This window comes from Acipenser ruthenus, chromosome 3 (assembly GCF_902713425.1).
Source record: "Acipenser ruthenus chromosome 3, fAciRut3.2 maternal haplotype, whole genome shotgun sequence".
Taxonomy (NCBI): Eukaryota; Metazoa; Chordata; class Actinopteri; order Acipenseriformes; family Acipenseridae; genus Acipenser; species Acipenser ruthenus.
The window spans coordinates 105956793-105974335 of NC_081191.1; the positions used below are offsets into that span (position 1 = coordinate 105956793).

Genomic DNA, 17543 nt, shown 5'->3' on the forward strand with positions numbered 1-17543 from the left:
CAGCTTTACAGTTGCAATAAAATTTGAACAGCTGCGCGAGAAGATTTGGAATTTTCAGACCGGTTCATCTTCGCTAAAGGCTAGAAGGTAAGTTATGTTACCTCTGTGTAATGGTATTTAAAAATAATGTAACTATTACTGTGAAAATTGTAATTTGACTTTTTTCTTGGTAATTTGGGGTGTTCGCTTTTGTCAGATACATTGAAGATGATGTACGTGCTGTCGTAGTCTTTTATTAGAGACTTCAATCCTGAAACGACTAAAGATTTTGACAGAAAGGAAATTTACCAGATTTACTGGACTGAAAGCCAACAAAAACTTCCAGAGGATAAGCATAAACTTAAGCAACATCTGGTTAGTTCTAATAACTATTATAAAGGACAAATTCTATTACTTGTCAGGTAAGGACGTTTTATCTTTTTTTATTTAGGGTGAATGGGACAACGAGGTTAAAAGTAAAAGTAGGCTAATAACATAATGACAACATAAAAAATAACTAGGATACTTGTGAAAAGAAAACACGTTTGGACAATTATTTTGATAAAGGATATTAATACAATTTCGAATGAATAACTTTTTGCAAAGATGGCATTCTATGTAAGAACTAGGCCATATTGAATTGTCTCATAAACATTTCCAGATGACGAGAAGGATTTAAAGAAACAAATTTCCAGTGGAAAACGAATCCATGTTCCCAAGGTTAACCATGATGAAGAAATCGAAGAAAATCAATGTTTTAAAAATCTGGATCTGGAAATCTCCGCAATGAAACATTCAATGGTAAGTATCTTAATATGTAAAAAAAAAAAAAAAAAAAAACAACATAAATAATAATAGTAATTAGAAACCCATATATTTATATTTGATCTGTAATGGTTTCTTGTATACTGTGCATTAGGTATTTATTATTTTATTTAATATGTGTTTTATCTGTAATGGTTTCTTGTAGGCGACAGTGCGTTTGTAAAACGCTGTGGTCCACTATGAAAGGCGCTCTATAAAATAAAGATCGATTGATATATTTCTAAATACATTTTAGCAGGAACAAAAAAGAAAAACCTTTCAGGCACAGAAGCAAACAATGTCGAAAATATTAGAAATAAAAAAGAAGGCAAGGAAAAGAAATCCTCTATTCAGAGAAAAAGGATTATGTGGAGGAAATAGAATCCAGCAGCTCTGACGACTCGGACGTAGACCTTGTACCGTCCAAACTGTTTAAAGAAATGAAAGAAAAATATAATGTAACAGAAAAAAACTATGAAATCCTAAAAAAACAAAAGAGGAATATGGACGAAGAAATGTCACTGTTGAGAAAAGAAAATCAAACGCTAAACGCGAAAACAGAACCCTGAGGGACCTCAACATTAAGTTGCAGAGCAACTTGCTTAGCAGATTTCCAAGAGGTAAGAGTTATATTTATGTTTACAGTTTAATTTATTTCATGTAACCCTCCTATTTTGCTCAGAATTTAAGTACATCTGTTATGTTTTGGGTCATTGACATGATGCCATTGCAAAGTAGCTTATTTTATATAGTTGTTCAACATACTCTCTCCAGTTACCCACCAAAACGTTTTAATATGTACTCTTATTAGTCATACTTGAGCACATCAATAAAAAGAAATGTACTCTTTATACTGCTTGGCCTTCTTGTACTTATAAATGTGCTGGGGTGTATTTACATGTACTTGGCCCCAGGTTTGTTTTCTAGTAACATGTTTTGTTCATTGTTTTGTTTTTCCAGAGTCAGAGCCCACAACATCTGAAAAACCTATTGCTGTCCATGAATTTCCAGCTTCAAAGGAATCGCAATATATTCCTTTTGATTGCATTGATAGAAAAGTAAGCTAAGCTTTACACGATATCCAATTACATAGAAGAAAGGACAAGCTTGTTTCTAAGATACTGAGGCAATACTATAATTCAAAATTAAACCCTGTACCAAGACTATTTGATGAAGTTGTTTATATTATGTAACAATCTATTAATATTTAAATGTTAAAACTGATGTTCTTTTACAAAATATTGTCCCTCTCTATAATTGTGTTGAAGGTGTGTATTGGAGAGGGCATTTGGTTGCCAGAAGAAAAATGGATATGGATTTCCAAGGCAAGCAAAGATTCCATTTTTTGCAAAGAGCTTGCTGTAGCAGTCTGGGGTTCAGAAGAGCTAAAGGACAGGAGCACAGAGGGCAAAATCTGCAACAGATTTAAACAAATGAGAGCAGTTGCAAAACGACAGCAAAACCTGTAGAGCTACTGGGAGACCAGTACCAGTAGAGACCAGTAGAGCTACTGGGAGACCAGTACAGACCAGTAGAGGTACAGAAAAACCAGTAGAGCTACTGGGAGACCAGAACAGACCAGTAGAGGTACAGAAAAACCAGTAGAGCTACTGGGAGACCAGTATCAGTAGAAACCAGTAGAGCTACTTGGAGACCAGTGCAACTACAGACCAGTAGAGGTACTGGTAAACCAAAAGAGCTACTGGGAGACCAGTACCAGTACAGACCAGTAGAGCTACTGTTTCCAACCCAAACCAGTAGACCAGTTCAGTTGTCCAGAAACCCATTTGAAACCAGTTGCCACAGGTCACCAGTAGAAACCAGTTGAACATTTTCTGTTGGAATTTCCACTAGGGTTTGCTACTGAATCTCTGCTGGTAGGCTTACATTCTGTGTGTATGTTGTTACAGTAAAGTGAAATGACTGGCGTCGCTATATCTGAACTTAATTAATATTTTTTTTAAGAATGACAGACGCAACACTCTGTGGAGCTTTGTATTGCCCTGCGTGACACGCTAACGGCCACTGTTCGGGCCAGGACCACACCACCAAAACAAGAAAGCCCACTATAAACCCTCGACCCTGTTCCGTATCCTTCTCTCGGTTCTTGTCTGTATCCTAATCCTTTTCACTAGCACCTTACTCTCAGGCAGTGTCCCTCCGCTACCCGATAGGTCTCCCACGATTGTCAGTCTCTCAGCACGTTTTTCTCCGTCACTCTCTTGCACAGCACCCCCCCCCCCCACCCCCACCCCCACCCAATCACTCCCTTCTCCCGATACAGACCACTGTGCTGGCAATCGTCCGGCGGGGGATAGGGCTTCCGGATCGCCGGTGGGTGTAAAGGCGGGGGAATTACTCAAGGTCGCCGACGGGGTCTGGCCTCGGGGGAGGCGGTACACCACCTCACTCACTCGCTTGAGTACCTCGCAGGGCCCCACCCATTTGCTCTCCAACTTCGGACAGCGGACCCGAGTCCTCCGGGGGCAGTACACCCAGACCAGATGCCCCGCTGTGAAGTGTCGGCCTTTAGTGTGAGCGTGAATTCAAAGCGCAGCAGAGTGTTTTGAACGTATGCTCGTTACACTCAGTGTGTTAGCAATTTACATTCAAAACACTAGTCTTTTTGGAGTGTTTTGGGCGTCCTACACCGGGGTCGTTACAATATTCATTTTACATTTTTAAATTACTACCAATGGATTACGAAGCACTCCAAAGAGATCAAGATGCCTTACCATTTAGTGAAACGACATTTCAAAAGATACAGTAACTGAGAGCATTAATAATTGCTTAATAATGTGTATCAAAAATATGTTACGGGTTATTGCCTTCGCTGTAAACTAATGGTGCAGTTGTCCACAATGTCACTATTATTGATGGTTCGGTTGCATTTTGGTAATGCCTTAGCTTTAAAGACATTGGGTTGTGCAGATCTACCATTAGGTGGCACTATAGTATGAAGCGCTGCGGGTGATTCGGATCAGTGAACCTTTTGGTGAAACACTGGTTCACGGCTGAAATAGTAAAACGGTATAAATTGCACGCTACTTAGCGCTACTGTATTATGTGTATTTATATTATTAAATACCGTTGTTGTAATCAAAACCCTCTGAAGATTAACCCAACACTCCTCGGCTTTGCCTCGGGAGGGGGCAAATGATAAACACGCTCCTATTTGTCAATAATTAAGATCATTCCAATAAACGGATTATTAAACTCAGGTGCTGCCGCCCCGATTGGTTGCAAGCTAATTCAGGCGGCTTTATAATCCTGTAACCAGTCCTACTCTAGCAAGCGAGTATATCGGTTTCTTTATTATAAATACACGCTGTGCAGCTTGTGGGTTGGCTGCTGGCTTTGGCACGAAGGATGGGTATCATGGATTGTAAACTCCTTTTAGGGTGAGTTTGATGTGTTATAGTGTTTGGTTTGTTTATGTCTTTAATGGCTACGCGGTTTTAGATGCTTGCGTTATTATTATTATTATTATTATTATTATTTCTTACCAGACGCCCTTATCCATGGCGAATTACAATCATAAGCAAATACATTTCAAGTATCACAGTACAAGTAATAATACAATTAAGAGCAAGATAAATACAATGACTTTGCGTTGCTGTATTTCATTTCTATATGTTTTGTTCTTGCGTTGCCGTGTAAAGGTATGCAGTGTCTTGAGTACACCCGAGTTTGTGTAGGATACAGCGTGTGTCTGAATAACACTTCTTGCATGTATTTTTTTTCATCCTCAGAGTTGTATTGTGTATGCTGTTACCTTTGGATGCGAAGGCGCAAGCGCCACCAGGTAAGTGGCGTTTATTTAATTGTTCCGTGGTCTTTTGTAGCTGCCACTTGACTTGCTTAAACGGGAAGTTTTGTCTGAAATGTTACGAGTTGTCTCTGCCCTAGCACGGTCTTGCTCTTTTAAAAGCGCACTGTATCTGCCGCATAACCAACGTTGTGTTCGTCATTAAAACCGGTTAGTTCTCTGAATAGTTATTGAACCACTGCAAGTGAGAGTACGTCTCTTGTCTCTTTGCCCGCAGGGACCTTTGTTAATGAGTGTCGGGACCGATACTTCTGGCTGACGACGAAAAGAAACTTCCTAATTGGAGGGAACTTTCGCTTCGATATCATTGGTAAATATGATTTGATCGGTAACAGGAACTTGTATTTGTAGGATGCCTCAACATACAATTAAGCCTTTTTTGTGTTTAGGTAACGACGGCATTCACCCTCTGGACGATAGATACGCCGCATCCTGTGGCTTTACCTACTCTGTTAATATCCCCGGCGACCTGATATTCAGGGCTTCTTTCTTTGCTTGTCACGTCTCCAGCAATGTGAGTCCTGTGCGGTCACACTTCACACGGCCAGCTCCGTATGTATGCCAGCATTATTACAAGCGACAGTGTCTCCTTGTAAACAAACTAATGGCTTTTCTCTCTTTAGAGTGATTCGGAGTTTAGCTTGAGGTTCCGTTTCGTTCGCATCGACCAGTTCAGCAGAGAGACTTACTACCCGTTCTCTATGACGTGCAGTACTACCAAGCAGTGGTACCCCCGCGAAATCGTCTGTGAAGAGAACTACATGGAGGTAAGACCTCTCCAGTCCTGGGTTTGACCTGTACTCCCACTAGCTATAATACATTGCCCACAATAATGCCTCACCCTTTGGTCCATTATCCTTCTGCAGATTCTTTTCTTTTTAAACTACCTTTTTGTGCCACTGTGGTACCAGTTAATAAAACAATACTCTAATTCAACCAATATTTCCCCATATCTTATTTTGTCAACATGTTGCAACTGAAACTGGTTTAGGACAGAATACCAAACACTAATTGAATTACAAGTATTGTAGAATTTATTTGGATTAGAAATCCAAATTGGTGTGCATTGCCTTTTTGCTTCCCATATTTGTGCATTTTATATTTACAGCATTAAACTGAAGGTGAATTATTGATTCTTTGTGCATTTGTTTGTTTCTCTAGTAACAATACACAATCTGGATGTGCAGTCCTCTACCAAACCCAGGCAACAACTGCAACCTGCCACTGTTGGTGTTGCTAAAATGCAGTGTCTGATTGTTTTACAGTTGTCCCTTGTACTCCTTCAGAAGCTTGTATCAAATTCTCAGTAGATTTCTTGCTGCATGGCTTAATTCTAGCTGGTTGTGACTTGAGCCCAGTACCTGTAACAGGGTTCCTCTTGGCTGATCTAGCCATCTACTTCTGTAAAGTGACGGGCTGCTAGATCGTCTTTAAGCTATAGGGAGGTCTGAACCTAAATGATTGTATAACGTTATCCCCTTGTCATCTTTAGATATCTGTAAGGAGAAATGTGCCAGTTATTGCTCAGGAGGGGATGGATACTGAAGACTGGCACGCTGCTCTCCCTGCAGTAAGTTTAAAAGCCACTCCTGTTTTGGTCTGAAGATGTTCATGCAGCATGGCAATTGTATAGGGTGCTTACAAGCTGCTATCCAGCTCGCAGTAGCATCTTGTTGGCTGCTGTGAGCAGGGCTATTGGCTTGTGTCTTTCTGCAACCTGTCCTATATTTCTAATTTAACAAAAGGTATAGCTCATCTTTTAATAACATGATGTCTGATGCTCATGCTGCCATATATATGAATGAGCATCAAATGTATCGCTCATATTGGGATAAAATGACATGTCTCTGTGCAGTGACTCTACTGTGCTGACCAACAATTGATATTTTACCATCTGAAGTTATGCTAGTCACAGGCTAGCGTGTGTGGCCACTGTTGGAAGCAGTACGCATGCTTTGCACCAGGTTTCGGATGTTGTCTTGTGGAATCCTGGCCCATTCCTCTTGTCATGCCTGGATAAGCATCTGCCTGTTCAGTGGTCTCCCGGGCCCTAGAAGCCACATGCCGCCCAAGTTCATCGCACAAATGTTTAATTGGGCTTGGGTCTGGGGAATAAGGCATGACTCTCCCATTGTGCAAGAAAGCTGTTGTGACATAAGCAACATGTGGCCATTCCTGCAAGACCATGCACGTTGGCCTATTAGGATGGGCTTGCAAGAAGGGCACCAAGTGAGGCCTTGGGACTTGATCAACGTATTGCTGTGGAGTCCTGTTTCCATCAATCCCTCACTAGCAGCGGAGTTCTGTAGCAACTAGACCATCACACTTGGACCTCCCCATCGATTGGTCTCTCGTGCACAACAGTGTCCTAATTAGGTGTATATTAAGTGCCTATGTTTCAGTCCTAGTTTGTCTTCTATGCAGGCTTGTGACTTGCTGCTACTCTATGCAAGTGTGAACTGTCTTAAGCTTCATAACTTGTCTAGCTAAAATCACTCCACACTTTCCCAGTCAACTTGGCTTCTTGCCTCCTACCCCAGTCCCATAAAACCAGACTAGCCCCTAGACCTTCTGACCAGCTGCTGTCTCTCCTGTGTTCCAGGCCCAGGAAGCTATCATGTCAGTGTGGCAGGTTGTGTTCCACAAGACCGGACAGCCAGCCAAATCCATGAATGCCTCCGTGGCCCAGTCTCGGGGCTACATGATCAACTCCACCTCCAGTAGGATCCTCTTCCGCTCGCCCTATAACATGCCGGAATCAGAAATGCTTACAGTAAGACCTCTCCAAAAGCACTATTAAAATATCGGGTTCTGTTTTTAGCAGAGTTCCATATTGCTCCATCGGTGTCTCCAAGCACACTTGTATTGCTTCTGTGCCTGAGTTCATGCTATGTTCTTCCAGGTTAATGGAATCCAAGTGGAAGCAATCCGGGCAACTGTCTTCTACAAGCAAAGGTGGATGCTGCTATTGGTGGACACTTCTGCTGCCTGTACCAAGAGTAAGATCTAAAGCTTGGCTATCTTGCCATGGTCCAGAGGCCATGTAAAACGACTGCCATGGTGTGGTCCTCTTTTTAACTGGACAATTACTAGTGCAGTTACTTCTACTAGGTTACAAAAGGAACATCTCTGCATGCTAGCACTACAGAATTCTACAAACAAGGGCCATGATCATGGCCATATTGATTGCCATCTGCTTGCACTTCCTTTTATACAGAAATTCCTAATGGATACAAGTTTTTAAATCCAACTGTCTTTTCCCTCCTAGATCTTGGCACTTTTGATGGTACACATTTGGCTTGGGTTGCACCCAGAGTCCTCACTCCACTGGTCCTGCATATAGAGAAGTTCCAGGACAAGGGTATTGCCATGGGTGTGGAGGGGAAGCTGCTTGACCTTGCCACTATCCGAAGACGGAACTATGAACTGAAAGTCAATGAGACTTTCATAGATATCTCTGTTCCTTATGGCGCGGAGGGTGGCTACCTGAAGGTAATGGGGGGGGGGGGGGGTTTAGCTCTGGCGTTCCTTCACTGACAACCAGGCAGGTTCTGGATGTGTTGCAGACTCTCTCTACCCCCTAGATTGCGTGCCCTTGGTGTTTCTCTAGATGAGCACTTTGACAGTACACCTGCTTCTGATATCCCAGACAAGTTTAGCTGACCCTGAGTAAATCCTGGTTTTAATCTACACGTTGGCCAATGACCCTTCCTTTCCAGCCTTGGTTCTGCATGCTTTTAATGGAGTCCACCTCCTGCTTTACTCTTGTGACCATGCCCTTCTGTCTCTTCAGAGTCGTGTTATAAATAACCAGTACAACCGGATCTACGCCATTGACCTGTACCTTGAGCACCAGTGGGCAGATGACCAGTGGGAAGCGACCCAGCACCGTTCTTTCAAGCCAGTCCGCACCCCCTCTATTGCTGAGACCCCCTTTGTTGTCAACAGTGAGTACGCTGCCTGCTTTCCAGCATGGCATTTAATGGCCTTGCTGTGGTGCCAATGTGTAATGCAGTGGGGGACGTCCTGGACTAAAACACTAGCCCTGGCTTTAAATCTGTAATGCAAACCCTCCTCCATCTTAACCTCCTAAATGCCTGCGTTTGTAGATACCATCCCAGCAGAAAAGGTCTTCACAGTGACCCTTGGCATCTTCAACCCTGATGTTGAGCTGAAGAACTTCACCATCAATGGGGTTCCTCTGACCCTTCCTGAGGCCATCAACCAAGGCATTGTGCTAACTGAGGTCCAGCACCCCAATGGCACCAAGTCTTTTGTCCTGAAGGTCCCCTTCACCCACCCACTCATCCCACAAAAGGTAGGGATGAAAGCATGCCTATATGTTGATGGAACTCAAAGCTTAAGACCCAAGCTGTACCGGTCTATTCTCCAGTACAGTTGCTGACTGTTACTGCTTCTTTACACCATTTGTTGTTCTCTGGCAGTATATTGGCAATGGTGTGAGGGAGTTCACCTTGAATATCAACTACACCTTGAACATCATCCCTGAGAATGCGCCTTATTTCCACCCTGCAACCATTGTGTGTCAGGTTAAGGATGTCGGTAAGTATTGGGGCTGGGAAGTGTCCCTGAGCACTGATTGATTTAGACCACGGGTGTCAAACTCTGTTCCTGGCGGGCTACAGTGTTTTCTGGCTTTCGTTCCCCCTGAGCTCTCAATTATTTATTTCTTAGCAGATGCCCTTATCCAGGGCGACTTACAATCGTAAGCAAATACATTTCTTGTGTTACAGTACAAGTAATACAATAAGAGCAAATTACTTAATGGGTCTAATGATGATTAACCGGACACATTCAACACTTCTCTTCAGGCCTCAATGCTTCATAGGTAGTGTACCTTGAATCCAGTGCATTTCTAAAACCATCCACTGTAAAAGACCTTAATGTTTGATAATTCAACAAATTATCTCAATTGTTAATTGAGAGTTTTGGCATGAAGACCCTGCGACCCTCGGGCTGGAGTTGACATCCCTGGACTAGACCAAGTCTCTCAACCAAAGGATTGGTGCACTGGTTGTGTGCCCACCCAGGGAATTCCATCATGAAGATGTCTCCCCTTTTTTTCAATTGAGCTAGTTTGCAAGCTCTTGAAAGCCTCCTGAAAAATGTTTGCTGCTAGCATGCTGTCATCTTTCTTGGGATTTGCATACACCTCCCACACTAACAGACATGCACCCCTATTGGCACTTGCTGTTTGAGAGAAATGATGTTCATTAAAGCACTGCTGCCCAAAGAAGACTGCCAGCACTCTGCTGAAGCTTGAACTGTCGACGCCTGACCATTACTGAAGGTGTGGTTGGTAGTTTTTTATTGGCATACACTTCAGGCTCTTGACTCTTCTTTCCTCCCCAGTACTTCCTGTGATCAAGGGCTCTTGTACTGAAAAGAGCCTAGTCTTTGAAGTGACGCGTGGGAACATGGACCACCTCTGGGCCATGTACATTGAGAAACACCAGCTTACCTCTGAGCTGGCGGCTCAACGGGGCTACATCCTCACCAACCAGACCAAGTTTATTCTAGAGGTGCCGCTCTTCAGTATCGGCTGCATCTATGAGGTACACATTTCTGGGGGCCATTAGGAATGTACTTGGCAGAGTCTCCCTAGAGGCTGAACTGGGTGTTTTGTAGGATTACATTCTCGTTCTGGGTTTGAGACTTTTTCTTTTCCTTTGTTTAGGTGTGTGAGCAAACCTGAGCCTTGTTAAATCTGTAGTTCTCCCTGCATGACTAGGTTGGAAAGCCTGCCCCTCTGTTGGTGTGCCATCAAACTGGGATGTTTTTTTTCCCCGTGTCGCTTGTCTCCCTCTTTTCCAGGATATCTCTCTCCGAGGCCTCTTTGTTCGAGTAGAACTGACCCTAATCGATATTGGGACACTCGTGGCAGTGCTGTCCGCTGTACAGCGCTGTCAATTTCCTACCAAGCAGCTGTTGGGTAAGTAGTTCCCCAAAGTGGGCTTGACTTTCTGTCTTGGTGCTCTGCACCTCCCTGCTTCCATGCCTTGCCATTTTCTACACGTGTTGACTAAGCAATCTCTAACATATGCTTTAGCCGTATACCTGACTCCTCCTTCTCCATTGCTATAGAGAGTATTCCACTGATCACATATTGCTTGCAACAATCCGTAGTGCCACTTGCCCAACTTCTAAATGGTCTACCTGGCCTCTTGGTCTGCGGTCAGGTCTCTATGCATATTGGTGAAGGCTTCTACCAGTACGTGCACCACAGTGTGATCCTTTAGTATTCGGCAGGCTTTGTTTGACCTGAAGCAAAATTAATTCTACAGGGTTCCGCAGCACTTTTGGCCATAGCTGTAGGTATCGTCTCGAGGCTACTTGGTACACGATTTGGTGTGGCAATCTTGAACTGGTTCATGCAGCAAGTTCTCATGGAATGCTTCAACTTCACCCCATTCTCTTCAGTGTGCATGCCTAATGGTGTGATGACGGTGGTGGCTGTCACCATGGAGCCCATACCAGTAGTGGAACCCAGCAAGACCACCCTGCTGGATAAGACCTGCAAACCCAAAGAGTTTGACTCAACCAGGGCTCTCTTCACCTTCACTGTCAACACGTGTGGGACCAGGAGCAAGGTGGGTTTCCCGCATGGTGCTGTAGACTCGTGCAATAGCCCTTCATACAGGTCTTGTATTGGTGGACTGTACTAGATGCAATACGTATCCCTAAAAGTGCTGTGGACTAGCCTTGCATGTCTGCCCTAGTAAAGACTACAAGATTGCTTCCCCTTGAACTGTTTTTAAAATTGCATGTTTGACAAGTGACAACTCCTGTTTGTGTGTCTTTTTTTTAAATGTGCTATTGGCATACAGATTTCTTTCAAATGGGGCTGCTATTCTAATTTCTAGTAGTGGGTGGGGGTGCTTTGTACTAATGGCTTGATATGGCAATGTTTCAGATTGTGGAGAACTACCTGATCTATGAGAATGAGGTAGTGTATACCAGAGCTCTGTTCCCAGCCAATGCTCCAGTCATCACCAGGGACTCTGAATACAGGTGAGCATGAGGAGTCCTGCACTTCTAGAAGGCCTGAAATGGGCCTACACTGGCACCTCTTGATACTGACTTTTTAGACTTGGGGCATGCTGCCCAATAGATAATGGTATACTTCCTGTGAAGATTTGCCTCTGAAGGAACCATTTAACAAATTGCAAGTAGTGTACAGTAATGTGTTTCAACTGCATTTTAAAGACCTTGGTAGTCTTATCCAATACTACTGCAACGTGTCTCCCGTAGGCTGACCATCCGTTGCCGCTACCCCCTCAACGACACCATGAAATTGCTAGCTGAAAGGAAGGCTGTCCCTGCCCCCTACTCTAAAAAAAGTCTTGGATCCCTGGAGTTCTATCCTTACAGCTCTGAGCAGAGAGGTATGGCTTCTAGTGCCTAGTTTTAACTTGCCCGGTCCCGGGACAGTGTTGGTCAACTTTTATCCTGACTACCAGTATCGACCTACTACTATGACTCCATTTCTTGATTTCCCAGGCCCCAAAGCCAGAGACGTTCTGAATCTGAAGGCCCGTCTAGCAAGAGGTTGGTACCTGGTACACCCTTCATACCCACCTACCTTTTAATGGCCAGGTTCTGTAGTCTTTCATCCATAACCCACCAGGAATGGTGGCTGTACACATAATGCGCTTTAAAAGCATAGCAGTGATGGGCGCTCAGTCAACCTTTCTCCTTCCTGCCAGATGTGACCTTCTCCCAGTTCTATCGGGAGTTCCCAGTGTCCAAGTCTGGGCTGGAGCCCTTGTTCCTGGAGGTTGTGCTCCTCCACCACCAGAACCTGGCTGACCACCTCGTCCTGCGGGACTGCTGGGCCACAGAGACCCCTGAACTGGACGCCACCCCTCAATGGGACCTGGTCACTGACGGGTAAGGGGGTGGGGGTGACGAGAGTAAGCAGGCAGATGGTATTGAGCTGGAGTTTCATTGTCACTTATGCCAGCTTTTAGAATGTGTGCTTGGTAGAGGTCTAAACTTTTCTTGCTATGCTGTAGACTTGCATTGCATGATAACCTGGATGCCTAGATAGACGTGACCTGGCAAAGGCCTTTTCAGCATTGCAATGGGCTTTGGCTTCATGTACTTCTGCAATGAGTTGCATTTGCCTTGATTGGTGTTCATCTATATATGGTAAACACACACACCATGGCAGTTTCCCTCTGGTGGGAAGTGCATGTAGAACACACTTGGAAGTCTTTTGGAGGCTTCCTAATGTGCTAGGATTCAGTCGTTTCCTAAAATGACTACCTTTGTCCTGTACTTCACCCCTCGAGCTCCATGCCACGAAACCCAGTGTGCGATTGCCTCCAATGTCGTCTCCTCCTTTTCTGCAGCTGCCTGGTCAGTGGCGACTCCTACAAGACCCGGTTCCACCCAGTGTCTGCCAGCGCTCTCACCAAGAGCCCCCACCACCTCAAGAGGCTTGAGGTCCAGGCTCAGTCTGTTGCAAACCATGCCCTGTGGCAACAGGTTGGTAACTTTTTTCAGTGAGCTCAATCCGAGCCTTTTGATCTGCATTCTCACCCTCGGGTTAATACACGGCCATCTACTCTAGGTTTGGGGTGGGGGAGGAAAGCTCCCATGTCAAACGATAGTTTAAACCTCCATCTAGACCCTGAAGTAGCTCCCTATTTAAACTGGTGTGGAATGACTCCAAGGTCAGAAATGGGCAGTCCTGCTCTAGAAATGGCTTTCTATAGGCTGACATATTGGTTGGCTGTGTATGAGGCTGAACTAGGGCTCTAACACTGTCGTCTGACCTTTTTTGTGTTTTGCAGATGTACTTCCACTGTCTAGCTGTGGTTTGTGCTTCTGAGAAGGCAGGTGTCTGCAATGAGACCTGTATCGCTGGAGACAAGAGATCAGGTAGGGAGTAGTGGTTAGGGCTCTGGACTTTTGACCGGAGGGTTGTGGGTTCAATCCCCAGTGGGGGACACTGCTATTGTACCCTTGAGCAAGGTACTTTACCTAGATTGCTCCAGTAAAAACCAACTGTAAAAAATGGGTAATTGTATGTGATATCTTGTAACAATTGTAAGTTGCCCTGGATAAGGACGTCTGCTAAGAAATAAATAGGCAGGGTGTATCTGACCTCTCCTGCAGTGGATATATGATACCCATTTGTATGTTCTATCGACTCCCAATTGCTCCTTTTTGGATCTAACTCTTTTGGGGTATGTCTTCCAGCCCGCAGTGTTGAGCTGGCTGACTCTGTCAAAGGCTATATTTCTGCTGGACCAGTCCAAATTGTACCCGAGGGGGAAGTTGCCAGTGTTCAAGCAGCCGGTAAGCAGTAAAGCACCAAGACGCTAATCCCCTGCCTGCCCTGTAACTGTGTTCCTTTGCATGGTGATGAAGGTTAGGAAACTGCTGCCATTTTGGCTTTTGCATGGGAAGCTTTGTGTATTGCACCAAAGGGGAATCTGGCGCCAAAAGGGCACCTGCAGGGGCTGTAGTTTTTCTAGACCTCTTCTGTTGCAAGTTTTAGCCAAACAAATGCTTGTCCCAGGCACGCTACATAATGTAACCAGTAGCTGTGCTTTCAAATGAAGCCCTCCAGGCTAACTAGCTCTGCCTCTTCTACCCAACACTTGCATCTCTTCCCCCAGTGCACACATTGGGTATTGTGTAGCTTCCTCAGGGTCCTAATGCTTGCCATTGTCTACTTTTCAGGTGCGACTCCTCCTCTGGTCCCCTATATTCCAGTCTTGGGAGTTGCAGTGGGAGTCCTTCTACTTGCTGTTGTAGTGTTTGCTGCCAAAGCTATGAGATGTTGGGTTTCTGTTTAATAAAAATCTTTGAATGTGAAATTGTCTCGTGTGTGTGGCTAGCTTTCACATTTGCATCGGTCAATGGATCTGAATTAACTGGGGTATTGGATGGCTAAAATGATGCCTGCAGTCTTATTCAGCTAACCTTTGAATGTCCTTTTTCAATAACTCTTTCCCATGAGAGGATTCTGCTGTTGCCTCACTAAATGATGCTTTAAACCTTTTGGTTTTCAGCCATGAAGTGAAGAGGGTTTGCAGTAAAACTTGTGTGACCCAAGCATTGGTTGAGGGTGACAAGATCTCTATCGGTAACCTAGACCTTTTTTTACATGCCTGTACGCCTTTTGCCATTTCAAGGGAACGGTATCATAGTGTAATGATTTGGTCCAGTTTACCAGTGTTCACAGGCAAGCCACGTTTTTGCAGTTTATAAATTGAATCAGTTTTTATTCCCCCCCTCGCAATCCGTACTAACATGTACTCCTAGGAGGAAGCATTGCCTTCCTAGTTAGTGGAGAGGCAAGTTGTAACCTGTTTTTAGAGCTAGCACTGACTGCTGTTGTGCAAATAAGATTCAATTCCATGACAATCCCCTAGAGCAGTGCTTCTCAACCCTGGTCCTGGGGACCCACTGTCCTGGTGTGTCTTGTTCCAACCGAGCTCTCAAGTACTTAATTGAACCCTTAAGAGCTCGGTTGGAACCAAAACGACCAGGGTTTAGAACCACTGCCCTAGAGAAAAGGAGGGGAGGAAAGCCAATGTGTCTTGGGAACCTGCTACTAGGACTGCTGTAATGGTTAATTATTAGTTCAAATCCAGGGAGGGGCTGTGTATTTTGTCTATCCATTCTACGAGGAACTACCGTTCCTCTCAAATGTACAAGTTAGAAAAACTTGTTTGAAACTACCAAGCATCTCTGTATAGCGCAAAGAGTTTAGCTGTTTTTGCCATGTAGCAGCGGCAAAACTAAATGATTTAGAATTCCCATCTGTACCAGTATCAAAAGTCTGAAACTTCCTTACAGCAAATGTGGGGGGAATAAAACCGTACATGCCTCTTGTACACAATGCGATAGAAGTCGTCAAACTAAGGTAACATTGTTATTCTTCCTCTTCTGTCTACTTCTTAAGGGTGTGTAGCGACTTTTTCAAACAGAAAAGCTAAATAACTGATTCCACATGTTGATCAACGTCAAAATAAACCAGAGAATGCAAGCGCTTTGATATCCACACCATTTATATGAAACCATTTGTTTTAAAACGGCACATCGCAGAAAAAAATACGTGGTGTGAACTTGCAACATGACGTTCTTGACGAGCACACGACCTTGGCCCACTGCGCAGTTGTTGAAATGCGTTTTATTTTTTAAGCTTGCATCCGAGCCTGACCAGCTTTTGCTGAAAGTTCTGCGCGATTCTAGGAATGTTCGATTTCCTGTTTGAAAATTTCTAGTTTCCTGTTTGTTTGGTAGATACCACAGCATGGAATTGTACACGAGTGGCATGTAGCTTCCTTGTCTAAATCTCTGATAAATTGTAGTTCCTCGTTAAATTAAAGATAAAGGGATTTATTTGGTAGAAATAAACAATTTAAACAAATACATAGGAGGCATAAATACATTTAGAAATAATTTAAATAAATGTAGAAATGAATACATAAATGTATAAATAGCAAGCTAGAAAATTACGTCATATTAATTGATTTGGCTGATGCGTTTATCCATAGCAACTGACATTTATATACCTATATACAAAGTACATGTCTCATGTAAATATATATATATAATATATATATATATATATATACAGTGTGTGTGTGTGTGTATATATATATAACATTTCTATTGCAAGTTGCCTAAAATTAATAGCGCATCAAAGAAAGTCACCAAGGTTGAAACATTTAATGGTAGCTACTGAGTCAACATTTACATTGTAACGTTTAAAACAGTCTTCTAAAATGTAACAAACAAGGGTCATTTAAATGTGTTGGCTGAAAAAAGTAACAAGCAGACAAAACTGATTAAAACAAAACAAGTTTGAATGACAAATTCGGCAACATTGTCGAGTTTTGTAAACATTTAAAACTTAGGCTGTGTTCATACAGTAATTATACGGACTGTGTTGCATAGCGTTACGCTGACTTTGAAAAACAAAATGGTAAAACCAGGGTTAAGTGCAAGTGACAAAACCGAAACTCTGTGTTTTTCTTTACACCCACTAAATTACATATGACGTTTTAAACCACTTCGTGCTACTTAAAGTTTACAAACGAGAGGTGGTCATTTCAGCCCATCTTGCTCGTTTGGTTGTTAGTAGCTTAGTGAGCGAAACAACCTATACAAACTAATCTGAACAAGAAGAAAACATATGTGATTTTTTTTTTTTTAATCCGTCTAGCATGTTGTGCGCTCGCAAGCACGCTCACGCACAAAATGATCTGGCCCGTGAGCAGAAAAATTCCAGTTGAAACCAGTAGATCTTATCAATTGGTCTCAACTGGAATGAACTGGTCTGTACTACTCACCAGTAAACGTATCAATTGGTCTCAACTGGTATGAACTACTCACAAGTAGACCTTATCAATGGGTCTCAACTGGTATGAACTGGTCTACACTACTCTCCAGTAGATCTCTACTGGTCTATGGTATATTAGTCCATTTCATCAATGGGTCCCAACTGGTATGAACTCTCCTGCACTACTCAGCAGTATCTCTACTGGTGAGTAGTGCAGCAGTAGATCTCTCAAATAAAGAGAACACTATGTAACACAATTTTTGTTCCTGGGTAGTAAGTGTTATTTCCTAATTGCTTATACCTCAAAAGTATAGAAAATGGCTATTATTCCCCACAAACTTTGCTTTTGTGACCAGGACAGTGATATTTTGAAATTTACCTATTTCCAATGAGAAAACGGGTGAATTTGTGTCTTTTTGTTCACATAAAGTCAGAAAAAAACAACATATGAATCCAAATTAACATGTATTTATACTAAAGTAATACAAAAATGACTACAAAAGATTTAGAAGTGAGTAGTTTTTCGAGATTTACGATTATACTGTAAATCACTTTCACGATTCAGCCCCCAAATATAGTCTCCCATCATGTTCTCGTTATACTGTC

General features: G+C 43.2%; 1 protein-coding gene across 1 annotated transcript; it reads left to right on the top strand.

The window, feature by feature from the left end:
• The first annotated feature begins 4081 nt into the window (after window positions 1-4081).
• On the top strand, window positions 4082-14463 carry LOC131730494 (uncharacterized). Its single transcript, XM_059020522.1, has 23 exons — window positions 4082-4184; window positions 4536-4588; window positions 4830-4922; window positions 5002-5126; window positions 5236-5379; window positions 6105-6182; window positions 7215-7385; window positions 7515-7611; window positions 7881-8104; window positions 8406-8559; window positions 8722-8930; window positions 9058-9175; window positions 9986-10188; window positions 10448-10565; window positions 11054-11223; window positions 11547-11644; window positions 11885-12018; window positions 12134-12181; window positions 12340-12523; window positions 12988-13123; window positions 13432-13519; window positions 13841-13939; window positions 14327-14463. The coding sequence occupies exons 1-23, from the start codon at window positions 4153-4155 to the stop codon at window positions 14440-14442; spliced, it is 2892 nt and encodes a 963-aa protein (XP_058876505.1). The 5' UTR covers window positions 4082-4152; the 3' UTR covers window positions 14443-14463.
• The last annotated feature ends 3080 nt before the right edge of the window (window positions 14464-17543 follow it).